At 38.3% G+C, this 27,969-nt stretch overlaps 1 protein-coding gene across 1 annotated transcript; it reads right to left on the bottom strand.

Annotated features, from left to right (window-relative positions):
- LOC134750068 (nucleoside diphosphate phosphatase ENTPD5) lies at positions 1-27,905 on the bottom strand. Its single transcript, XM_063685156.1, has 12 exons — positions 27,728-27,905; positions 27,058-27,184; positions 21,741-21,884; positions 17,718-17,806; positions 17,074-17,190; positions 16,442-16,488; positions 15,183-15,271; positions 13,925-14,081; positions 13,663-13,809; positions 11,201-11,373; positions 9,959-10,122; positions 1-463 (listed from the first exon to the last, which is right to left on the bottom strand). Exons 1-12 carry the CDS (start codon positions 27,758-27,760, stop codon positions 371-373), a joined length of 1,380 nt encoding a protein of 459 aa, XP_063541226.1. The 5' UTR covers positions 27,761-27,905; the 3' UTR covers positions 1-370.
- Positions 27,906-27,969: the final 64 nt, after the last annotated feature.

The following is a 27,969-nucleotide window of genomic DNA, read 5'->3' as shown; positions in this document are numbered from 1 at the left end:
TAGGCGTAAAAATAATTTGAGAAGATGCAGACTATACCGATACGCTACGCTGTTTAAATAAAAATAATACAACATATTTTGTATGACTAAACTATGAAATTTAAAAAAATATTACTTAGTACGTCAAATGTTTTGCCTAAAAACTCCCTGGCTTGTATTATTTCATTGATACTGATGTCTTTAGAAGGAACTTCCTTTTCACCCGCTACTATAAAGGCTACGTGCACGACAGTGGCGCCCATCAGGCAGCTGATTTAGTTATGTGACTGATGACATATGTCAAATATTTAAGACCACAAAAGTCTGTGCTTTTAGTTCCCTTACCACGCTTCTCATAGCTAATAAGCTAGGTTGAATACTTAGGGCGTGTTTACACTTTGATCTCAGCGAGGCGATTCACAATGGAAGTGTAGGCGAGCCCTAACGCCCAGGACACTTCGTGCCCGTTCACTTTCTTGAACAACTGTTAAACAAAAAATAATACATTTATCAAAATGTTTTAAAAATATTATATGCATCTGTCGAGCGACAAATCAGTCCGCCGGACGACATCGGCCTGTCAGTTATTCGGAACTGTCAAATTTTTGTTCTAACTGACAGGCCGATATCGTCCGGCGGACTGATAGTCAGTGTTCCCCTTTACTATGTATATCTATATCGCTGTGTCCTTGTTGTAACAGCAAGAGACAGAAGCATAAATCGATGCAGGTGAATAGTGGACTAAATTAGAGATTACCGACGGAGTACATATAGACGGCCGAGCGTAACGAGGTCGTATAAAGTTACGAGGCTGACAGTCTTTTTTCAAACCGATTTAAAGAACGAACTAAATCTGTCAAATATATTACTTACTGACACAGGCGAGTGGTCTGGTATTTTATACTTTTATTGTAAAAGCGCCAGACAGAAGCTGAGATCGATTCGATCGAGAGATTACCGGCGGAGTGCGGATAGGGACACGAGGCTGACGATCATTTTTAAAGAAAAAAGAACTTTTAGAATAGTCATACTTGTTATGGCCATTTTTTGCCCGGATGCTGCACTTCATGATAAAAGCAAGCCGCTTTGCACAGTGCTAGTAGGGACCAAACTGAGTGATTTGACCCGCAGCAGCGCAAGTTTCACCCCTTAGAAACAGAGATGGCGCCACTTCTTTAAAAAATATTTCAAAAAATTCTACAAGCTAAACCAATGAACCGATTTAAATGTTTAATATCTCAAATGAAAGCTCATTATATACATTACTTTGAAAAAAATACTCAAAAAATATATACTGATTACTTTCGACAAAAAACGGCATCTTAAGTTTTTTTTTTACTCGATTGATAGTTTTTACTTGGTTTCTCAAAAAAAATGTATGGAACATGAATAGCTTAATGCATGTATATATTACTGAATAATTAACAAGTATTATAAAAAAAAATCCGACACCGATACCTCTCATACTTCACGAAATATAAAAGTTTGAATGTGAGTGTAAATTTCTTCAAAATATATTTCAAAAAATTCTACAAGCTTAACTATTTGACCGATTTCAATGTTTAATATCTCAAATAAAAGCTCATTATATACATTACTTATAAAAAAATACTCATAAAACATATACTGAACCCTTTTGGCAAAAAACGGCATCTTAAGTTTTTTTTCTTACTCGATTGATAGTTTTTACTTGATTTCATTAAAAAAAATTATGGAACATGGATAGTTTAATAAATATATATATAGTACTGAATATATAAAAGTATTACAAAAAAACCCGACACCGATACCTTTCATTCTTCACGAAATATTTAAGTTCAATTATGCACGTTCTTACAAATAAATTCTTTAAAAGAAATCTTCAACCGCAGTAAGTGCACTGATTTTAATATGAAATGTGTCATATGAAAAGAAATCACCCAATTTATTTTAATAAATAAAAAAATTATAAATAAAAACTGAATAAAGTTTTTTCCTGGTGGTGAATTACAAAAAATATAACAAATCTAAAATTAGGAATTATTTTTATTTAAAGTGACTACATTTGTAAACAAAAAACTTAAATGTCCTCTTTGGGTTCATATTTCATATTTATTTATTGCAACCATGGTTTTATAGGTATTACAAATTCTCGGTAGTTCCACATGGACCCGTGGGGGCATAGCAATATTACATGCATACTTAGGATCTAATCTTAAATCTATGTGTATAATATAAAAGTAGGTCAATTTAATAGTTTCTATTGGTAGAAGAGCCGGCAGTAAAGTTTCGAACCAACGTGATACCGCGATGAGATGCACAATGGTTTCCCATAAAACTGATGCTAAGTCCGAATTTGATAGTCTGCCACGGCGGAACTAGCCGAAAGTACAAAAAAAATAGCCACTTCCGGTGCGAAAAAGGGGGGGTCATTTAACCCATCTGATACTGCAATAAAAGCTATGGCATCAGTTAGAAATTTACTGGTAGATACAGAAAAGCGAAATCTGTCAGTATGATTCCTGCCGGAAGTGCTTGGCATACGCTCTCAAAGGTGACCATCGGGACCCCTAAATTAACCCATCTGATACCAGCATGAAACCAATTCCAGTCGGTAGATATGAACCTTCTCTTCAGGAATATATAAGTCTGCCAGGGCGCTTTCAGCCGAAACACCTTGACATACGAGATTATGTGAGCAACATCCGTGGTACCCGTATTTTGGAATTGTACAGATTACAGACATTTTAATTATTGCAGGCTTATGATTTATTACCTAATGCTTATATTTGTATATTTTTATGCCATTAATAACATATATTTCAAATTTATTAATATACACAATATAATTTGGGCATTAATTTAATACCTGCTTACGGCTTTGTACTTCTTTGTTTGCCTTATAAAGGTGCTAACAAATTAGCTACCGATATCTTTACAGTTGATAGTACTCGGCTCCTGAAGTATATGTAAGTAAGAAACATTATAGGTTTTATGATGTTATTTTGAGAAAATTGGAAAACAAATTTGCTTTGTAAAAAAACTCTGTTAATGAGATAATTAAATGATACCTCATTGAACAGATTCTAAAACCTCTTTTAAATATAAAACTTAACTGGCCACTTCACGTTGATAAATCAAATGACACGTTGACAATGACATTTAAGACACACAAGCAGTTAAATACATGATGATTCTTTTTTAGATAGAATTATAGTATATTTATTTTGTTCGGTAAATAAAATAAAAATTATATGAAATTTTCTTAATTTCTATTAAAAGTTAATTGTTCTAGTGTAAAGTACCATCTCGTAAAATTTCTGTAGCTAATTTGTTAGCACCTTATATATAAATAATAAAATAATTTCAAATTACAACATTCTTTATTTACAAAATTATTATTATTACATACTTATTGTAAACGGGTGTGAAAAGACAGGATTTTCAACGTCAAGGACGTTTTTTACCAATAATCCAAATATGAACATTTTACATCATTTTTAGGGTTCCGTACCCAAAGGGTAAAAACGGGACCCTATTACTAAGACTCCGCTGTCCGTCTGTCCGTTTTTCCGTCTGTCCGTCCGTCTGTCCGTTTGTCCGTCGGTCACCATGCTGTATCTCTCATGAACCGTGATAGCTAGACAGTTGAAATTTTCACAGATGATGTATTTCTGTTGCCTGTTGTATATTAAAAACAGAATAATATAAATATTTAAATGGGGCTCCCATACAACAAAAGTGATTTTTTTACTGTTTTTTTCCGTAATGGTACGGAACCCTTCGTGCGCGAGTCCGACTCGCACTTGGCCGGTTTTTTATTTGAGTCCCTTGTTAGTTTTTCAATTGTGCACTTGTGAAATCAATTTTTACTCGCCTAATTCAGAGAAAATCAAAGAAAACCAGCAATTTTCTCGATAACCATCCTTAAAACGGGGTCGATCGATATACATAAGAAAAGAAAGAAAGGGGTGAATAGAATTATTTAGTTTTAGTTGTCATAGACATCGAATTTATTAACTAGTTAAGCCTAATTGAAGAAAACATATACATATATGTATATATCTCACTTTCACGATTTTTACACATTATTCTTCGAGACTACGGGGACAACGCCGTACTCGATACGTCGGAGGTAAATCTTAAAACTTAAATACGCGATTAAGTCCCGTTTCCAATTTACATTTGAAATAGACAAGGGAGGGGTAAAATTAAATGGGGAGAAAATACATTTTATACGATTTGCAGACGACATCGCGGCGTTTGCAGAAACTTCAGCTCAACTAGAACATCTAATGTCTACTGTAGGTTATAGGTTTACCTGTCTTTCAGGAAACTAAATATTTTCTTTTATGCCGTTTAGTACAGCTTTGATGTCTACCGTTCTCCAATTCTCCCTCAATTGCTCATAGGTTAACTGGAAGAGATCCCTGAAAGGGATAAGTTCGCCTTTGTACAAATGATGCGTTTTTCTCTTGTTTTATATGTTTGTTTTTGTACAATAAAGAGTTTTACTACTACTACTACTACTAATGTTAACAATGGACACAGTATTTAACTAATTAGGCTTAAAGATAAACATAAAGAAAACTAAGACCCTTACAACTTCAAAATGCAAAACTAATCATCCTCCAATAGTTCTCAACAACATCCCAATTCAGCAGGTTGAAAGTTTTAAATATTTAGGTAGCTTAATTACCAGGGACTCCAGGTGCACACCAGACATCGTTGCAAGGATTGATATATGGCAAAAAAGCTTTCAACCACAAGAAACAATTATTGAAATCCCGTTTATCATGTAAAAGCAAGAAGCTACTGATTAAGGTGTACATCTGGAGTATAGCCCTTTATGGAAGTGAAAAGTTCATCACACAAATATATGCCCTTATCGGAATTCGAACCCAAGACAGTCGACTTTGCAGGCAGTAAGTAGGCCAGACCGGTCGTCAATAAATTAGTTATCTCAATTTGTAGTATTATAAAACAACACCCTGAATGTTAAACTACGTCATTTTTGCGTCAACGTCAAGAAATGTACGGGAGAGGTGGGCATGACGGGATACTTAATGTTTCAAGTCCAATAAAACTGAAAATGCTATTCTTTTTATGTTATTTTTAATTTTATCTTTGGTAATCAGTCTTTCATAATCAACACTTACTAGGAACTCTCTTGTTAGATAATTAAATTAAAAATAAATTAAAATGGCCGAAAGTGCCTTCTCACCATCTTGCCCCTAGGTATGGTAAGATGGGGAACCCCTACGGGACAAGATAAGAATGATTCATAGAAATATTATATTTAGGGCCTAAACAAAACTTCAATTTTTGGCTATTGGGTCCCGATGGACTGATAACTTCTCACGAACTGTTTTACTTTTATTTCTTAAGTCGTCTGAGGGACAGAAAATGTGTTTACAGCTAACATGTACCCCATCTTCCCTTTATAACAGCATCCACCGCTTTTTTCTTGGCCTCTAACCACTCTCCTCTATTTGACTTTCTTTTATACTTTTTCACCGTTCTACAAGAGAAGAATAAATAAATTCAAATCCGCAATTCTTCATCAGTTTATCACTTTAAAACTACGACCGTCAAGATGTACCCCATCTTGCCCCATGTGCCTAATGAAATGCGAAAGTTTTTTGTTAAAAAAAACCGTACTTGAAACCAAACAAGTCCTTAGCTGTTGGCGTAATTGCTGGGCCACAGGAATAAATTAATAGTATATATGTGCTGGTGATAATAAGGAAACAAACGCAAACCAAATAAACACAAAAACCGGCCAAGTGCCAGTCGGACTCGCGCACGTACCATAATACCATTACGCAAAAAACGGCAAAAAAGTCACGTTTGTTGTATGGGAACCCCACTTAAATATTTATTTTATTATGTTTTTAGAATTATTTAGAATCATTTATTCATCAATTGTGCATTACAGGTAATGAATACAGTTAGTTATAGTTTGTTATAACGGCAACAGAAATACATCATCTGTGAAAATTTCATCTGTCTAGCTATCACGGTTGATGAGATACAGCCTGGTGACAGACGGACAGACAGACAGACAGAAAGCGGAGTCTTAGTTATAGGGTCCCGTTTTTACCCTTTGGGTACGGAACCCTAGAAATAACAAGGAATATGGCAAAAACAGTTTTTTTGCAAATAAATAATTAACGACACCATTTGTCTAGCCGGTCACTGTGCGAACTGATTGCTATGATGGCGACGCATCGTCATGCGTTAACGGGATTCTGATGGTTGGTCAGTCGTGTCGCCATATAAAGCCGCTACCCCGTCTCGTCTTGCCCCTCTCTCCCCTACATAAGATAGTGATTAGATACACCAAATAGGTGAAAAAACGCCTCAAGCGTAAAAGAAACCACCAAAAATCATTTTATGTCGCATTACAAGCCTGATTTAGCTATGAATACTAATACCCCCTTATTCGTAAAACTTTACGAGCCTGAATTAGTTAAATTATGTTTTATCCTTTTCTTACAAATACATAAGTCAAAATGACAGACAAAGACAAACGATTCGTATAGCTAATTCAATGACTATTAATCATATTAATCACATTATTTAATTTATTTTAACTTAATTTATTATAAATATGTGTTATTAATAACGTAATAATATACAAATATAAGCATAGAGTAATAAATTAATAAGCCTGCAGTATTTGAAACGTCCGTAATATGTACAATTCCAAAATACGGGTTATACGGGTACCGCGGATGTTGCGCCACATAATCTCGTATGTCAAGGTGTTTCGGCTGAAAGCGCCCTGGCAGACTTATATATTCCTGAAGAGAAGGTTCATATCTACCGACTGGAATTGGTTTCATGCTGGTATCAGATGGGTTAATTTAGGGGTCCTGATGGTCACCTTTGAGAGCGTATGCCAAGCACTTCCGGCAGGAATCATACTGGCAGATTTCGCTTTTCTGTATCTACCAGTAAATTTCTAACTGATGCCATAGCTTTTATTGCAGTATCAGATGGGTTAAATGACCCCCCCTTTTTCGCACCGGAAGTGGCTATTTTTTTTGTACTTTCGGCTAGTTCCGCCGTGGCAGACTATCAAATTCGGACTTAGCATCAGTTTTATGGGAAACCATTGTGCATCTCATCGCGGTATCACGTTGGTTCGAAACTTTACTGCCGGCTCTCCAACCATATACATATAAGCCGAATTGAATCAGATAATTGTCAGTGTATTAAATACAAAAATAAACGGGCAACTAATTATTATTGGGTGATGTCAAATTATATGGTTCACCGGTAGATGTAAAACTGAAAAAGAAAAGTCGTTTTGTTAAGTACTCGTACCATTCTAATACTACAAAATCACTGATCATACATGAACTGGTTGCTGTAGATTACTGTTGAATTATTTTTGTGCCTAGTTGATAACCATTAAACCTATAATTTTGTGCCAGACCTATAATTAGTGGTCAGCATGCAAAATAACCCTGGATTGAAAATTACATTAACTTACTTTTGATTTGTACAGCCACATTTGCATGATTTACACTGGGCTGTGCATGGCCAGCTAACGCGACGACACCCACAATGCATAGTTTCGCAGCCAGATTTGCAGCCACAATGGTCCAAGAGGCTTAATTGAGACCAAATCGCTGTAAATGCCGACCATTCCGGAGTCCAACTCTCTTTTTCCTCAGTCCATCCTCAAAAAGATGTACATGGTATGGAAACTTCTGGTTTCAGAGCGTTTCCCCATATATGGCCCTCTTGGTAAGCTGCTCGAAGTGCATGTTTATAGAACATGTTATGTTTGTTTGTTGTTTTGATGTAGGTGGCAGGGTTGGCAGGTTCTAATTTCTCGGCCAAATCAGATTTGTTCCTTGAACGACGCCCTCCATTGACTGACAACGAAGGTGGACAAATTTGGTTTTCGTACTGGAAGAATTCGTTCAGATCAAGCTGCCTTTCTCTGGCCACTATAAAAAGACGGGAAAATAGGAGTATGTCAACTTTTAAGTTTTTGATTTTGTCAGTTGTCAGGTGTGTAACTACATATTTTAATTTTAGTATAAAGTAACCCTAGATTTGTGTTATTGTTTGGCCAAACGGAACACATAAACGTAAATGAAGTTCACAAATATTTGTTTGCTTCAAAAAACAAGCTTGTGTCAAGCCTGCCACCTACATCAGCTGCTCTCTATAAACATGCACTTCGAGCCGCTTACCAAGCGGGCCATATGTGGGAAAACGCTATGAAACCAGAAGTTTCCATAGCATGTCCATCTTCTTGGGGATGGACTGAGGAAAAAGAGAGTTGGACTCCGGAATGGTCGGCAGTTACAGCGATTTGGTCGCAATTAAGCCTCTTGGACCATTGTGGCTGCAAATCTGGCTGCGAAACTATGCGTTGTGAGTGTCGTCGCGTCAGCTTACCATGCACAGCCCAGTGTAAATCATGCAAAGGTGGCTGTACAAATCAAAAGTAAGTTAATGTAATTTTCAATCCAGTTATTTTGCATGCTGACCACTGATTATAGGTCTGGCACAAAATTATAGGTTGAATGGTAATCAACTAGGCACAAAAATAATTCAACAGTAAATCTACAGGCACAAAAATTTTCCAACAGTAATCTACAGCAACCAGTTCATGTATGATCGGTGATTTTGTAGTATTGAAATGGTACGAGTACTTCTCAAAACGATTTTTTTTTCAGTTCTACATCTACCGGTGAACCCGAAGAGGACATTTAAGTTTTTTGTTTACAAATGTAGTCACTTTAAATAAAAATAATTCCTAATTTTAGGTTTGTTATATTTTTTTGTAATTCAGCACCAGGAAGAAACTTTATTCAGTTTTTATTTATTATTATTTTATTTATTAAAATAAATTGGGTGATTTCTTTTCATATGACACATTTCATATTAAAATCAGTGCACTTACTGCGGTTGAAGATTTCTTTTAAAGAATTTATTTGTAAGAACGTGCATAATTGAACTTAAATATTTCGTGAAGATTGAAAGGTATCGGTGTCGGGTTTTTTTGTAATACTTTTATATATTCAGTACTATATATATATTTATTAAACTATCCATGTTCCATAATTTTTTTTATGAAATCTAGTAAAAACTATCAATCGAGTAAGAAAAAAAACTTAAGATGCCGTTTTTTGCCAAAAGTATTCAGTATATGTTTTTTGAATATTTTTTTATAAGTAGTATATATAATGAGCTTTTATTTGAGATATAAAACATTAAAATCGGTCGAATAGTTTAGCTTGTAGAATAATTTGGAATATATCTTGAAGAAATTTACACTCACATTCAAACTTTCATATTTCGAGAAGTATGAGAGATATCGGTGTCGGGTTTTTTTTATAATACTTGTTATTTATTCAGTAATATATACATGCATTAAACTATTCATATTCCATACAATTTTTTTGAGAAATCAAGTAAAAACTATCAATCGAGTAAAAAAACAAACTTCAAATTCCCGTTTTTATCAAAAGTATTGAGTATATATTTTTTGAGTATTTTTTTCAAAGTAATGTATATAATGCGCTTTCATTTGAGATATTAAACATTTAAATCGGTTCATTGGTTTAGCTTGTAGAATTTTTTGAAATATTTTTTAAAGAAGTGGCGCCATCTCTGTTCCTAAGGGGTGAAACTGCCGCTGCTGCGGGTCAAATCGCTCAGTTTGGTCCCTACTATCACTCTGCAAAGCGGCTTGCTTTTATCATGAAGTGCAGCATTTTGTTCATAACAAGTATGACTAGAAGAAAAGAAGAAAGAAGAACTAAATCTGTCAAATAGAGTACTCACGTCAGGCGAGTGGTCAGGGATTTTATACCCTTGTTGTAAGAGCGCCAGACAGTAGCTGAAATCGATTCGATCGAGGGATTGCTGGCGGAGCAGATATAGACGGCCGAGCGTTGCGAGGTCGTACAGGGACACGAGGCTGATAATCTAGAAAGTATAATATAGAAAGAAATCTGCTGTGTGTACTCACCGACACAGGCGAGTGGTCTGGTATTTTATATCCTTGCTGTAAAAGCGCCAGACAGAAGCTGAGGTCGATGCAGGCGAAGGGTTGCTCCACGTTGCTGGCGCCGCACGCGCGCAGCGCCCCCTGCCGGTACGCGGACACGGATATGGTACCGCCTTTCATTACGTCTACGAACGAAATGTAAAGTTTCAGTAAGGGTGCAGTTACATGTTTTGTTCCAATTTTTTGTTTCATGAAATTTAGCATATTCGGAAGGAGGATTTAGGAAACATGACGAAGATCGATCTGGAGAGGCTGGAAGTTAAGGAAGTAAAGGGAATAACTTCCACACAAAATTTGTACGGGAGCGCTTATGTGTGGTGAGCTAGACTGTCTTATACGTCTAGAAATTGAGATGGTATGTGGGTTTATAGCTTACAAAGTCACTAGTTAGAGTTAGACCAAGAAAAGTCTGCAGCGATTTTAATAGCATACGCAGTGCGTTATTCTAAACGTCAAACTTCTATGAAATTATGACGTATAAATAACACCTGCACTGCGTGTGCTATTAAAAATCGCTGCAGACTTTTCTTGGTCTAACTCTAGTAGGCTTACCGATAAGTCTGCGTCAGCGGCGACCTCATAAAAGAAGCTCATGGCGGCTACTTTGTCTTTGAGCCTCTGCGGCTCCTAATCCAGTGTGGCCTTGACATATGAACTTTTTTGTAGCAGCACATAGTTAGAGTGGGAAGATATACTCACCGATCAGGTCAGAGTGGGTTAGATATATGTACTCACCGATGAGGTCAGAGTGGGTTAGATATATGTACTCACCGATGAGGTCAGAGTGGGTTAGATATATGTACTCACCGATGAGGTAAGAGCGGATTAGATATATGTACTCACCGATGAGATCAGAGTGGTTTAGATATATGTACTCACCGATGAGGTAGGAGTGGGTTAGATATATGTACTCACCGATGAGGTCAGAATGGGTTAGATATATGTACTCACCGATGAGGTCAGAGTGGGTTAGATATATGTACACATCGATGAGGTCAGAGTGGGTTAGATATATGTTCTCACCAATGAGGTCAGAGTGGGTTAGATATATGTACTCACCGATGAGGTCAGAGTGGGTTAGATATATGTACTCACCGATGAGGTCAGAGTGAGGTAGATATATGTACCCACCGATGAGGTCAGAGTGGGTTAGATATATGTACTCACCAATGAGGTCAGAGTGGGTTGGATATATGTACTCACCGATGAGGCCGGCATCGGCAGCTACCTCGTAGAAGAAGCTCATGGCGGCCACCTTGCCTCGGGGCGGGCTCTGCGGCTCCCAGTCCAGCGTGGCCTTCACGTACGAGCTGACTATTTTGTAGCAGCGCTCGAAAGCCGCTTCGCGTTTCATGTTCGCTGGACGGGAGGCGCCGCTGAAAATAAAAACGAAATTTTCATGTCACCACATATGGACAAGATAGAATAATTTATTTTCAGTTAATTAGTGATCAGATTTAAGTTAATTTTGTGAATAGTTATTGTGTTTGTTAGTTTTTAGTTTAGGTTAAGATTTTTGTAATGTTTGAAAGTAGATATTGAGGTTTTCAAAATTGTATTTCTGTTTGTTAATAATGGTAATTTTAAGTTGTTTTTATGTATTGATTATGACATGTGCTTTATCGTTTAGTTTAGAAGTAACATTAAATTTGTAGTTATTTACAGTAATATTTCATCATTTTGCTCAAAGATAAAAAATAATCGATAAACTAAGGAGAATTACTTTTGAATAGTGATTGTTTATATGTTTTACACTTTATTTGAGGCTTTCTGGTACCCTGACCTCGTTACTCTCGAATTTAGGTACTTTATCTTAGACAGAATTCCCTGCACATATTTTTTTCATTGCTCCTAAATGAATTTCAAAGATATAATACAACCGTTAGAGGTATAATATGGGTTAATCAACTTCTTCTTGTCATTCGTTGTCATTATTACGGTCTCTTGGGTCACTTTAAAAACCCTGGTTTCATGGTACAACAGTTCTTCTAACAAACTGTGCTAATAATGTCGCCTGGCTGACGGGACCAACAAGAAATAATTATTCTACCCATATGCATACATGTAACATACCTTATAGTGTATTCCACATTAGCATACGTCCACTTCTCTCCCGACACGATGGGCTCGACACACACCGACGTGATGTCCAGAGAGTCGTTGCCTCCGTTTTGAAGATATACCATACCTGACAGTGTATTCCACATTAGCATACGTCCACTTCTCTCCCGACACGATAGGCTCGACACACACCGACGTGAAGTCCAGAGAGTCATTGCCTCCGTTTTGAAGATATAACATACCTGACAGTGTATTCCACATTAGCATACGTCCACTTCTCTCCCGACACGATAGGCTCGACACACACCGACGTGAAGTCCAGAGAGTCATTGCCTCCGTTTTGAAGATATAATATACTTGACAGTGTATTCCACATTAGCATACGTCCACTTCTCTCCCGACACGATGGGCTCGACACACACCGACGTGATGTCCAGAGAGTCGTCTCCGTTTTGAAGATATAACATACCTGACAGTGTATTCCACATTAGCATACGTCCACTTCTCTCCCGACACGATGGGCTCGACACACACCGACGTGATGTCCAGAGAGTCGTCTCCGTTTTGAAGATATAACATACCTGACAGTGTATTCCACATTAGCATACGTCCACTTCCCTCCCGACACGATGGGCTCGACACACACCGACGTGATGTCCAGAGAGTCGTCTCCGTTTTGAAGATATAACATACCTGACAGTGTATTCCACATTAGCATACGTCCACTTCTCTCCCGACACGATGGGCTCGACACACACCGACGTGATGTCCAGAGAGTCGTCTCCGTTTTGAAGATATAACATACCTGACAGTGTATTCCACATTAGCATACGTCCACTTCTCTCCCGACACGATGGGCTCGACACACACCGACGTGATGTCCAGAGAGTCGTCTCCGTTTTGAAGATATAACATACCTGACAGTGTATTCCACATTAGCATACGTCCACTTCTCTCCCGACACGATGGGCTCGACACACACCGACGTGATGTCCAGAGAGTCGTCTCCGTTTTGAAGATATAACATACCTGACAGTGTATTCCACATTAGCATACGTCCACTTCTCTTCCGACACGATAGGCTCGACACACACCGACGTGATGTCCAGAGAGTCGTTGCCTCCGTTTTTAAGATATAACATACCTGACAGTGTATTCCACATTAGCATACGTCCACTTCTCTCCCGACACGATGGGCTCGACACACACCGACGTGATGTCCAGAGAGTCGTTGCCTCCGTTTTGAAGATATACCATACCTGATAGTGTATTCCACATTAGCATACGTCCACTTCTCTTCCGACACGATAGGCTCGACACACACCGACGTGATGTCCAGAGAGTCGTTGCCTCCGTTTTTAAGATATAACATACCTGACAGTGTATTCCACATTAGCATACGTCCACTTCTCTCCCGACACGATGGGCTCGACACACACCGACGTGATGTCCAGAGAGTCGTTGCCTCCGTTTTGAAGATATACCATACCTGATAGTGTATTCCACATTAGCATACGTCCACTTCTCTTCCGACACGATAGGCTCGACACACACCGACGTGATGTCCAGAGAGTCGTTGCCTCCATTTTGAAGATATAACATACCTGACAGTGTATTCCACATTAGCATACGTCCACTTCTCTCCCGACACGATAGGCTCGACACACACCGACGTGATGTCTAAAGAGTCGTTGCCGGATTCCGATTTAAAGATGCCGTGACGCGCCGCGTACATGCCTAGGCCCAGGTAGCTGGAAATATATAAAAAATTTACTAGAGTTAGACCAAATAAGTTGGCAGCGATTTTGATAGCAAAAAATGCGCAAGGGTTATTTAAACATCTCATTTCATAGAAGTTAAATGTACCTGTGCGTGTATACGGTAAGGTTGGCAGAGCTGGTGGGCACGAGGTGTAGATCCTTAGCTGGGAACTTCGGAGTGTCGTGTGGGGACAGCTGATATGTGATCTGTGTGGAGCCCCCGCCCAAGTCTAAGGCTGCCATAGTTTCATCCTCCATTATATCTGAAAAAAAGTCATAATGTGAGAAACCACTTTTGTGAGTAGCAGAAGTTTAAAAAAAATCCTACACTCAATCCTTTATTTAGAGTTTAAATACTTGCATACGAAAAAGATAGTATGATTCGCTCTGCGTAGAACCATACATTATCTAGAGGCAATTACCTATGGCCATTATTTCCAGGTGTTAGAAAGAATTCTGTGATTTATCTATAATGTCTAACTTATGAAGGAACAGTAGTTAAATGCGATGGACAGTTTTCATACATTATATTTCTGGAAATTTGAGCTTGATTGACTTTACGTTGCTAGGATTTTTATAGGTTCAATTTACAATGAAATGGTCCAGGCACAAGATTGAATGAACCTGCATTCAATATATACTAAATTCATCAAGTTTAAAGGGAAACGAGATAAACTGTTTGTCTCTTCGTTTTGTTATTTTAAAAATATTTATTTATTCATCTGGACAGCCATCTGGCCAAGCAGGGTCTCCGCTGGAATTCGGCTGGCAGTAGACGGTCAGGGAGGCCGTGTACTACATGGAGGCGATCAGTTGAGAAAGAGGCTGGCTCAACTGGACTCAACTGGAAAGAGCTGGAAGTAGCCGCGCAAGATCGTGACAAATGGAGGATTCTTCTGCGAGCCCTATGTCCCTAATGAGGGATAACAGGAATACATCATCATCATCATCATTTATTCATCTATTTTAACTTTATTGTACAAAATATATACAACAATAATATTGTCCTCGGTTACCGCGATAGATACTCATAACGCTGAACGCTGTAAAGGGTTCGACACGTCGGGATGTGTTTTAAATTCAATATACGCGATATAATCCGTTTTCATAGTTTTATTTCATATACAACAATGTACAAATGGCGGACTTAATGCCAAATGGCATTCTCTACCAGTCAACCTTAGGGCCAAACAGAGACGCTTACAATTGGTGCAGAGAGAAAAAGAAATCAATGAATTAAAAAGAAAAGCAAACTAATATACTTAAAAACTACATATATTACATAAATACAAACATACATACACATTATAAATATTATACACACATACAAAAAATGTGTTAAATGAAAAAAATATGTTACTTACTGTGGAGCAGGTTGATGGTGTACCAGATGAAGATGCCTTCATCCGCGGGATCCATAATCTCTATACCAGCGCGAGTGTCATACCCCAGCCTGCAACAATGATATCAATAGGTTTTCCCCTCACTAGCTCGGAAAGTTGTCTTTTATCCTTTAAAACAAGCGGGGAAAAACGCATTTTATCCACTAGTGGGGAAAGTAATTTGACCTTGGATGGAGCGTGTTTAAGTAGCTTTTGACAGATAAAAAGTAAAACACTCATAATAATGGTTCGCTCGATATTAATTATCATTAAATAAATGGTTTGAGCATTTAATAAAAAATACGAAATTTAGCTTTATTTAATGATTTTAAGTCATAAACCTTAAATTCCATAAGAAACATTTGTTTTTTTTATATAATGTTGAATGTAATTCTGAACGCACAAGTTGAGTCGATGCAATTTCAAAACGCATCGTCAGAAATGTCAACATTTATTTTTTGTATAAATTGACATGTAAAAGTGCCCCTGTGGCCTATTTGCTGAATAAATGTTTGATGTTTGATGTTGATGTTTGAAAAATTTTCTCACCGACTCCGACACGTAAAAATACACAACTTCCAGAGTTTTCTGTTATAATATCGTATTATCGTAAAAAAATAAGTGATTCCAGTGATGAAGATGATCTAACGCCTGTGGATGTTGCACTTTCCTCGCTATAGTGAGGGGAAAAGTTTTGTGTTACACACGGGTGCAAGTGTATTTTACTTCTCGTGTTTCAATTCCACACTCGCAGGTAAAATACAACTTTGCACCCTTGTATAACAAATAACTATATTTGCTTACTCGTCAAATCGGTTTCTTTTTTCGAACTGTCAAAACGATTTTGCTACTATGGATTTCTCAAACGTTTATAATAAGATAAGTGTACTTATACTTTAATTTAATTTATAAAATTTGACAAATGTGAATACTTGTAATTTTAATTATTATTGAATTTTTAATTTAATTATTTAGTTTGAATTGTATTGTGTTGAGTTTTAATTATTTGTTGCATTATCTAGTCAAAAATGATGATAATTTGTGGTGATATGTTAGATTTATAAGGCTCATCCGGTGTGTCCTAGCCCTAAGTTAGCTCCTAGTCATTAGTTAATTTGCATGTTAATTTGTTTTGTAATTGCACTAACATTATTTTTATTAGCTATGTAAGTTACTAACACATATGGGTGTATTAGGCCTGAAATAAATGACAATTTAATTTAATTTAATTTTATACTCACTTGCCGACTGCATCTGAAACGGCCGCTAGCAACTTGCGCGCCTTTTCCTGTATAAATACAAATGGATCCTGTCAATAACTAAAAAATTAAAAATTAAATAAAAACCCTACGCATTATGCCATAAAATCCATTTTATGCCAAAAATGACTTACATCATTTCGGAAAACAGCTGATACTCTTCAAACTGCTGGATTTATTTTTATCAAACGTACCTAAGAAACTCGCTTTTACGTAAAAACCGCATCAAATTCGGTCCATCCGTTTAAGAGCCACGATGCCATAGACAGACAGACAGACATTGGCGTCAAACATATAACATCCCTCTTTCTGCTCCGGGGGTTAAAAATAAGCCCGCACACAAAATATGCCCATTACTACATCTGTATCATCTAGCCGCCGAGTTTTACTCTACGACTATCATCTATCAGCTAGCCGAGTTTGTTGCCGGTACCATATTGGAATACCCAACCCAATTGATGTCCCTACAATTTACGCGGGAGTTAAATCTGCTCGGGTCAGGTGTAGGGTTTGAGCCGGTGTAGCTTTATTTCACGTTCACAAGAGCATTGAAATATGCCTACTTGATAAATAAATTTCTATATCAATACATAATGGTTGTTCATTAATAATACCTGTGGCAGTAGTCGCAGGCCCGCTGTAGCCCGAATTATAAGTGGCGTGTTGCGTCTCTTCTCCACTGGCGTTAGAAACTCCGCCTTCTTGATTAGCTGCACTATTGTATCCGCGCCCTAAAATATGTCAACTTTCGGTTAAACAATTAAACAAAGTATAAAAAAAATTATCGTGACTCCCACCCCCTAAAGCCCTGAACCTGAAGTCCCACGGACGCGATATGGCACACGCGATTTCATACAAAATGTATGAGACGTCAAAAACCCTTGGATTTGAGAGGTATTATTATATTGTGTATGGCTGAGTGGGTCATTGTCATATTCGGGTAATTCCGAGTATATAAGATTTTACTTTATTCTGAAAATCACTCGTAATTCTATCATAATAGAGTTCCGTTTGTCAAGCAGAAAAGTGTGCGAGCGATGCTAGACATTTTTATATTAGGGAAAAATAGAAGAAAACTAAGGAAGAAATGGAAAGATTCGCTCGCTTCATGTAAGCTTCCGTAGCTTAGTTGGTAGTAGTGATCAGAGTGGTGTTCCGAAAGGTAACAAGTTCGACTCTTGCCGGAAGCGGTGAATTTTTTCAATGTTTCCTTTAATATCAAAATTCATGTACTTATATAATATTATGTGGGTAATACCTTAGCCGGGTCGTCAGCGAAGGAAGACAGTCCCGGTTTTGACTGCTCGAAGTACTCCTCTTCTAAATCTAAATTAGGCTGTCCGAATACTGCGAACAAACATACAAAATTGGTCTCACTCAAAGAGCTGTTTAACCCTTTGAACGCTTTATGCCATAAACACAAACATCACTAAAACGCCAAAGTCCCGGGCGCAAGGGAGCTAATGTAAACCTTACTCGAAAGCACAGGGCGGACACGACATACACTAAAAAAACCGGCCAAGTGCGAGTCGGACTCGCGCACCTAGGGTTCCGTACTTTTTAGTATTTGTTGTTATAGCGGCAACAGAAATACATCATCTGTGAAAATTTCAACTGTCTAGCTATCACGCTTCGTGAGATACAGCCTGGTGACAGACGGACGGACAGATGGACAGACGGACAGACGGTCAGACGGACAGCGGAGTCTTAGTAATAGGGTCCCGTTATTACCCTTTGGGTACGGAACCCTAAAAATCATTTGCGTTTCTATGTGTGCACGGCACGTCTGTACACGCGTCATGCGTCATTGTGCGAGTAAGTTGCTAAAAAACCGAACTGAGCGTTCGGCAAAAGCTCGTCAATCTGCTGTCGCGGGGCGAGGTAATTCGAATCAGGGCTGGACGGTGCGTAGCCTAAATCTAAATAGTTTTATTTCATGAGTAACTATCGCGGTAACCGAAGACAGTTTTAGTTTTATTTTTCACAAGTGAGTACAGGTTTTTTTATAAATGTATGAATGCAGTTTTTCTTGTTATTAAAATCGATGACATGGTTCCTAAGAGCAGATCTTCGTATATCTTATAGTTTCAGACTTTCCCATACTGACCGATCTAAATGGGCCACATATTACACGATCATACGGCCCACTCCATAAATTATACATTAAAGAATAATGAATGTGGATATGTGGCATAAGGACCCTCCTCTGATGAAAAGCCATATATCTACTGAATTTATTCCAAAAATGACAATTAGACAAGTGACTTGCGCGGTATTCTTGCTTATACAGGACGTCAAATGCCAAAGAATTTATATCAAAGTCATATGACGCAACATATGACATATTTGTAGGCATCGGAGTTTTCATCGCACGGTAAAATTATAGTGAGCTATGGAGTCGATATCACAGAATAAATAATAGTACTACCGTACAGAAAGGAAACTTCCTACAAAACCGAAGTTTGACAGCGGTTCAGGGACGAATCATGCTGTCCCTTTCTAATATTTGGCACTAACCCTTACGGCTATTTAGGGTTGTCAAAATTCAAGTCATTATCTTATCTGTGGTCGTGCACGCAAAGGGACGTCAAGTTGTGCCAATCCTAATAATTGCTCGGAACAATGCTGAGCCGAATGGAGCAGAGTTTGCCCGAAACGAGGAGATTCGCACCCCTGCTATGGAGTCGATATTAACGTTACAATTAAAGTCATATTAATCCTCAGCATACTTCATATTTTTAAATATATCTAATTCGAAAAATATTTAGAGAAAACAACCAGTAGAAAAGTAATAGCTTTGTTTGGTGACGCGCTCTATGTGGCTTTCCAACACAGAAGGGTCCTTATGGTTAAAGTGCAATAAGGTTCTTTCCAACTTAAATTTCAACAGAAATTGTGATGGAAAGCCACCTATAAAGTTTTTTTATCTATCTATCTATCTATAATCCGGTAGTTGAGACGGCCAAACTCCGGATTACAGAGCTATTGCATTTGATGTCGATTTTTTTTATACAGGGTGGCTAAAAAATAAGTGCATTCCCGTTTCCACGGAGATTTTGGGATTATACTGAGCAACTTTAACTAAGGGATCAACCACGAAATCGCGGAAAAAAAATTACCCTCCTATAGAAAATGGAGCAGCCAAAACGTATGAAACAGCCAATTTGTTTTGCGATTTCCGGGTTGGTCCCATAGTGAAAGTTGCTCAGTATAATCCCAATTCGGTGGATTCGGTGGATGCGAGCGGCACATGATCGGTCGGAGTGGCGAGCCTTGGGGGAGGCCTATGTCCAGCAGTGGACGTCTATCGGCTGACATGATGATGATGATGATGATGATAATCCCAAAACCTCCTTAGCAACGGGAATGCACTTATTTTTTAGCCACCGTGCTTATAAAGCTTTTATTTTCCAATAATCCGGCAGATCTAATAATAGGGCGAACATGTCAGGTGTATTACCGAGCAGCTACTATATTTCTCGAAAATGGACCACCGGAACACCATGTTAGCACATAATAGTATTAGCCTAGGTAATAAAAAATAGGCAATAATTCGTTTTGTTTCATTCATTTCTCCTTGAGTACAGTTAATTACGATTATGTGTTGTTATCCGACGATCGCTATAGGACAAGTAATTGCTTAATTGTAACGAACATTGTATTGCGAAATAAATAAACTAAACTAAACTATCAGGTTATCAATTTATCAACACGCCGACACTATATTTTGCAAAAAAATACATTTTTATATTTTACTATAAGTTTTCATGGCGCGACATATTTGTAATCTTAGGCGTCGTCCCAATACAACGCGACTACGCGATTATCGCAAGTTACAACGCGCAATTAAACATTTTCGTTCCATTTGGAGTTGAAACTCTAGGTCCATGGGGTCCCAGCGCGCACAAGTTGTTTGCAGAAATCGCGAAGCGTCTGGTTGACGTAACTGGTGACCGAAGAGCTGGCTGCTTCCGCGCACAACGTATCAGCATTGCGATATAGCGAGGAAATGCCGCCAGCATCCTTGGTACAATGCCTCAAGAGGCTATTTTAGATTTAAGCTAGTTATTAATGTCGTTTACGTAGTACCACTGTATATATCTTGTATGTAAATAGTTTTATCTATTAAACATATTGAACTCGAATAGGTGTCCTAATTGTCAATCGCGCGACTTAAATGTTTAAAAATCTGTTCGCGCTTAGTTCGCACGAACGCGCGATCAAGCATATTAAATGTCGAATAGGTGTCCTAATTGACATTTACGCGATAATCTATCTTATCTTATCTTAATCGCGTCGCGCCGTCGGGGAGCGGGGGGTGAGCACCAGCAGCGCGATGATCGCGTGTTCGCGTTCTATTAGGATACCCAGTTTTTGCCAATCGCGCAGTATTATCGCGCTAATCTAAGTCTTATCTGATATGTATCTATTCAGTCTATCAACCCACTGATGCATACGAGTATGTATAATTGCATATGTATGTGTCTTCTTTATTACGCAACTCTAGTCTAGGTCTAATTTCAACCAGTGTCCATACTTTTCGTCATCTGTCGTTTGTCATCTGACCATCTTTGATGGTCTCCACGATAATCTTTTTGCAAACATAAGCCAGTATTTAGTTACCTTTATCTTCGACGATAGGACATGTAGGTAGAAGCCCTAAAATTAATGAGTCCTCTTGGGACACGCTTCAAAACTTTTGAAGTCTTTGAACGCAATCTCGTAAACTAAGTTCGTAGACGTGGTTATCAACTTTAGACATTTAAGACTCGAGCTCAAACCAACTTTGTAATCTTAGCACGAGAGCGCCGCGACAGTATCTCGCACGCGAAATATTCTACCCGTATTTTACGGAATGTGTGGCGGGAATGTGCTTTGGACAGAGCCAAGTGGCGGGAAAGAGGGGAGGCTTTTGCCCAGCAGTGGGACACACTAACAGGCTAATTAAAAAAAAAATATTACGGGAGAACAAAAACGACTTACGCTGCGTCTTACGTCGGCGAACGCGAAGCGGCGCGGCGGGCCCAATGCGTTCGCGTTCGCAACGAGATCGCCCACGTAGGACACTTCTATAGGTATCAAAGGATTGATTCACCCCGCTCCGCGCCGCGTTCGCGTGTTGTTCGCCTACGTAGTACGCTGCGTTACATGTGAAAGGCACCCGGAACTTGTACGCCAGCATGTTGGAACCCGAATAGCCGTCTATGATAACCGCGTGGTGCTCTCGTACTCCAGGCTCTTGACCAGACCATCGCACTGTGCCTGACTGAACATGACTCACATGTGAAAGGCACCCGGAACTTGTACGCTAGTACTCTGGAGCCCGAAGAGCCGGCATCTATGATGACCGCGTGGTGGCGCTCGCTCTCGTATCCGAGGCTCTTGGCCAGACCATCGAACCACTGTGTCTGGCCCGCGAACAGACCTGCAGACAAAAACATACATAATAAATAACATATTAACATTATGCCGCATATTACAATGCGCTTATGAACGTCAAATAAAGGTACGCCGGCTCTAACCCTACACCACTGACTCGAGAAGATTTAAATCCCCCTCAATTGTAGGAGGGTCTCACAATATGGGATCGGCAACAAATATAGTTTCATACAGATCGGTTAAATATGCCTACTTGAATAATAAACTATCCTTATCTTTATAATATTTCTAAGATTTTATTATTCTAAGCACCCTGGTATGGAAACTCACTTAAGTGCCAGTTGCACCATCCGTACTTGACAGACTGATCAACGTCAAACGGCGCGCCGCGGCGGTTCACTATGAAACTTTCCATACAATACAATTTAGCGAACTCCTTAACGATGACAAACAGTTTGGTGCAACCGACCCTTAGACTAGTAAAGTCATTGTAGTCGTTAAAAATCTAGGCCAAGTCTATGCTAACATGACAACCGTGAATACCTCAATTTAGATGGTATATTATTGCACAAAGCTTGAAACATGACATATGTAGACAATGAAAACAGACATGCTTTCTTGTACGTTAGTTGAGAAAAAAATATTCGGACAGCTACTTTCTCAAAACCTTTCCTATTTTCAATTTGTATGCAAATTGTGTAGGGGGCCTTTATGCGATGATTGCACTCGACTTGTGAATTTCATACTTTTCATCTGCCAAACAACAAACTGATGTCACAGAATAAATAATAGTACTATACCGTACAGTCCGTAGGTCCGTACAGACAGGAAACCTCCTACAAAACCAGTTTGACAGCGGTTCAGGGCCGCAGCATGCAGTCCAGTAAACAATTTTTCATCTAAATAATAAAAAGTTCAAACTTCTTCTTCCTAGCGTTATCCCGGCAATATCCCAAGAATTGACGTAGGCACTAGCTTTTACAAAAGCGACTGCCATCTGACCTTCCAACCCAGAGGGTAAAACTAGGCCTTATTGGGATTAGTCCGGTTTCCTCACGATGTTTTCGTTTACCGAAAACGTACGAGCCGGGGTTTAAACCCGCGACCTCCGGATTGAAAGTCGGACGCTCTTACCGCTAAGCCACCAGCGCTTAATAAAAAGTTCAAACATTTATGAATAAATAAATTATCATTATTATTTATTACCAACCTGAAATTAATATAGGCAATTGCAGTAGACTTGTTGCTGTAACATTGGACATATTGGACTCTAAATAACCAAATGCCCTCGTAAGTTTTCACGGACTTATACAAGGACAGATTAAGGGGGAAGAACAGCTTTGCGATCCTAACGAAATAACGGTATTTTTTCTATGAAATTTCCATTTCGCGAGAAAACGGTTTCCACTAACTAAATCTTAACAAATCACTTTGATTTTGATGTCGATCGCTTCAGCATAATATACTCTAGGTTTATAGGATTTTTTTCTTTGTATTGAAAATTTTGAAAAAAGGCAAACTTATAAACCTAGTTTTACATTGTGTCAATAATATACCTATAGTCAAAATCATGGAGGATGGAAAATATTTAGAAGTGGAAAGACATTTTCTCTTTTTGTATGGACGAGTACGTGATCTTAAGATCGTCTTTTGAAATCTTATGAAAAAAGGCACTGAAACTTCAAATTCAAAAATGCAAAAAATATTCTGAGACTACTATAGGTATAATGCAGTTACGCGCGTTTATGGCGAAATAGGTACTAAAGTGACAGCATACTTATATACGAAAAAAACAGACTGTCAGTTTGTTAAGAGGGGTATAAGTATCTAGGCAGCGTAATAACCAATGACGGCTACATTGACAGCGACGTAGCGCATCGTAAAAGTACGGGCTGGCAAAAGTGGAGGGAGCTTACAGGAGTAGTCTGTGACCCGAGGATGCCCATCCGCGTGAAGGGCAAAGTGTACAAAACCGCTGTAAGACCAGCAATGTTATATGGTGCAGAATGTTGGCCTCTCAAGAAGCAACAATCCGACCAACTTCATGTCGCTGAAATGCGAATGCTAAGGTGGTCTGCTGGAGTGACACTCATGGACAAAGTGCCAAACCGTTACATCAGAGGCTCGTTCAAAATAAGACCCATACACGACAAGCTAACGGAAACACGACTCCGATGGTATGGTCATGTCATGAGAACGCCGGAGGACCACATGACTAGGAAGGTGCTAGTGTGTGGAAAAGCCGAAAAAGAGCGGACGACCCCGACTTACATGGATGTCCGTAGTTAAGAAAGACCTAGAGAATAAGAATATAGACCCAACGAGGACCCGGAACAGATACAACTGGAGAAAATTGATAAGGAGAGCCGACCCCAAATAAAAATGGGATAAGGCCTGCAAAAGAAGAAGAAGGAGTAAAGACCGGAAGAAGGGAACAAAAGGAGACTATACACACTGTATGTTTGTTTATTCATCAATTTGTCAGAAATTAACAAAAAAATGTGTAATACTATTATTGTAATAGTATTGTATATGTGTAATTCTACCGGAACTGAACCACAAGCTTACCAAAATATTACTGAAAACACCAAGAAGCCAACTACGTAAAATAGTAGGATTAATAACAGGACATAACACACTAAACAAACACCTACATAATATGGGTAAAACTGACAGCCCCATGTGCAGAGCGTGCATGGAAGAAAAAGAAACAACAAAACATATTCTCCTAGACTGTAAACAGGTAGAAGTATATAGGAGCAAATACCTAGGGAATCCATTCACACTAAAGGAGGCAACTAGCAACCTGAAGACTGCTAGGCTTCGTGGAGGAGCTGGGGTGGTTAGAGTAGCGCTACCTCGTTTCACGCAAAATAGGCACATTGGATGTCGATTTGCGGAAAATGCCTAGCAAACTAACTAACTAAATACTATTATTTTAAGTAGTATTATTAACAACTTTGCAAATAATTTTATAATATGACCAGTTTTTTGCCGAAATAGCCATGGTAGAAACTTAGCTTTGAAATTAATTTTGATGGCCGTTATTGCAAAATTACTGCTAAGGTAATTATATTGCAGTTGATAAGGCTGCTGATGTTGAGTAATGCGAATATAGCGAATAACCAAAACATAATGTACCATAACATACGAGACATTAAAAATTGTTTCTACAGGCATTGCTCTGCAATTGATTTCCAAGCATAATCTCAAAATTACATTCTACAATCCATAAATATACGTAATTGACCCTTGGCAGACCTAGTAGGCTGTCACGTAAAAGGTTTATTAGACATTATTCGGAAATTTAACACACAAATAAATTTAGAAATGTAATAAAAATACGGAAATAACATATTTCTTGAATAGGGTTAGGAGGTATTACCACAGATAATATGTAATAGTTCTTACGAACAGATACTTATCTCTCAAAGAAAACGCAAATACCTACCGTTTTGATACCTACACAAAAATACAATGGAGTGACCTTCAACGCGCCGCTCCCCGCACCGCGCGCACCGGCTCAACGCTAGGGTTGCCGACGCTTCTTTCAAATACTTAGGTGTCTTAGGTAGATATCTAGCTACAAATGTGTCGTAAAAACATTACCTACATCTTTAAAACAATTTATTTAATAGTACCTACATAGCTTGTAACTATCGTAAAAATTATAACAGTAGGTGGAAGTACCTATATTGAGAATGTCTACTTACTTTTCCTCATCCGTCGAAAGAGGAAAAAACTATATTTTTTATTTCTTTTGTTGTATCTGCGAACCACACTACAAGCTGTGTTATTTGTTCGTGACGAAGACATTTCTTTGGCATAGCGCGCGGTGACGTGCGTGCGTGAGCGCGTGTGGCAACCAACTGGCTAGCTTGAGTCCCGCCGGCGGGAGGCGAGTCGTAGGTATAAATCCGAGCTCGCGAGGAGAGTTCCATAGGCCTGGTATTACTGCAATGTTCTGCCACCAGAGTGTAGCACTAGCCCCTTTAGTAAAAACCATAGAGTAACTTATGCATACTGTGCCTATAACAGATTTTTGACAAGTTTTCAGAGATAGTAAAATATGACATTGATGCATCAAGTTTGTTTACAGAGGAGAGAGGACCTACCGGGAAACTCGAATCCGATATTTCGCTATCTGGTATAATGGTCAATTAACGTAAATAATGATGAAAAGATGAATCAATAAACTCTTATAAGGGTTAGTTGCTATGGTGATGTCTCATTACTCTTAAAAGTCTATCTATCTTTGTCTTTTGTATGTTATATATATTAATTTTGTTGTGTTACCTGTCGTGATTGTTTCACCGGATGGTCTCACCGGAGATCTGTGCTGGAAGTCGCCAGCAGCATGCTGAGGTGAGACCATTTTGTGGCACTTTCTCCTTTTTATGCTTCTCTGTTTTGTATAATTTACAAATTTTTTTTTGTTAGGGCTCACAAATAAATTATTTCTATTCTATTCTAAAAACAACTCATTCATCAAATGCCATGCCTGGTATAATTCGGGCATTCTGCAGATAAGTTGTTTATGAAAAGCCATTCTGCTGATGCTACTAAAAATGCTGATAAAGCAATATTCGGTCGGATAATACTTCATGACTTAGCTAAAAAATTGGCTGTATATTCTCAAGCTTTATGCATTAGATTGAGGTTGATGCCATACAAGTCCATTTCATAAGCAACTCTAAGCTTGTGGTATGCCCCAGTTTTATTTTTATTTTATTTCCACACGTACAATTATCATAATTAACCCAATGCGATAACTTAGCAAAAAATTAAATATATAAACATACAAAATACAAGTACCTATATCTAACAAATCATTTTTTTTCCTACATAACTACCTATTCAATATAAGAAAGAGTTAATAATGTTACTTTTGTGAATTCACTCATCATACATGAGAATAGGTCTATATCCGTGGCTATGAGGTTCAGGGTACGCATGGCGCGCGTCATCGGCGCCTCGCGCAGCAGCTTGGTGTGCCCGCGCGGCACGGCCAGCAGATCGGGCTCACGGCGCACCACGCAAGTGCGCGGAACACAAATACCCACCAACCCCAATATATCCACATTATATATCTTACCCCTAAGCAGCTTAAAGCTTATTTAAAAGGAACATGCATGAATGTCCATTTGAGTACCATCTTGGCTTCAGTACTCTCTATTTATCCTTCTGTTGATGTCTGATTGTCTTTATTAAACACTCACCCATAAAATATGTCATGCATAGTGCAGCTACAATGAGTAGAATGAATGTCTTCTTGAGCCGCCGCGGAGGCTTCAGCACTCTGTTACTTCGTATGTTGATGTTTGGTGCCGAGCTATCATCTTTTAACTGGAAAATAATAATAAGACATTTTGGTTCGACACCCTAGTGTTTTACATTTAGGAAGTATAGGGGGCCGTTTTTTAAGTATTCACGTTAAAATTGTATATAAGTTTATTATTATTCAGCAAGCAGGCAGGCAGTTGTGACAACTGATATAGCCTGTATCCAGTTATCATTGACAGTTATCATTAGATGGTAGATGGTTTAGAAGCAATTTTTGAAGGATTTTTTTATTATAATTGACAATGATAGGGGAATCGTATCAGACGAAACAAAAATTGCAAAACAATCTACAATATAAAGCATTTCTGTTTGAAGCGGCAGAAACTTTACTTCGAAAATATTTTGTTTTGTTAAATCAATAGTAACGACTTTGACAAATTTAAAACACTCATGAGTTACGGTATGGGACATTTCATTACAAGAAATTAATTAGAAACTTTTTACGCTGCCCAGTTGTGAAGACACGCATTAAATATTCCGACTAAAGTGCAAAATTCATTCAATATTTACAATTTGCGTTCGTAAAGTATCAACCAACACCCTTACCTCTAAGTACCGGTAAGTACTGAATTTTCCCATATCGGGCTGACATAAACATCACAACCAGACACTACGTTAAATAATAAATACTGTACATTGAAATGCTAAAAATACGTCAACTTTTTGTAACATGATTTCAGTGACTAAAGCCTTCCATAATTAGCTGAAGTGAAATCGACGTCGCTGACAAAATTTGGAAGGCAAAAATACAATACAACTGTCAAAAATATATATGTCAGTGAAGCTGT

The sequence above is a fragment of the Cydia strobilella genome, chromosome 19, assembly GCF_947568885.1.
Source record: "Cydia strobilella chromosome 19, ilCydStro3.1, whole genome shotgun sequence".
NCBI lineage: Eukaryota > Metazoa > Arthropoda > Insecta > Lepidoptera > Tortricidae > Cydia > Cydia strobilella.
The sequence above is the reverse complement of the archived record's forward strand: the minus strand, read 5'-3'. Positions and strand labels throughout refer to the sequence as shown.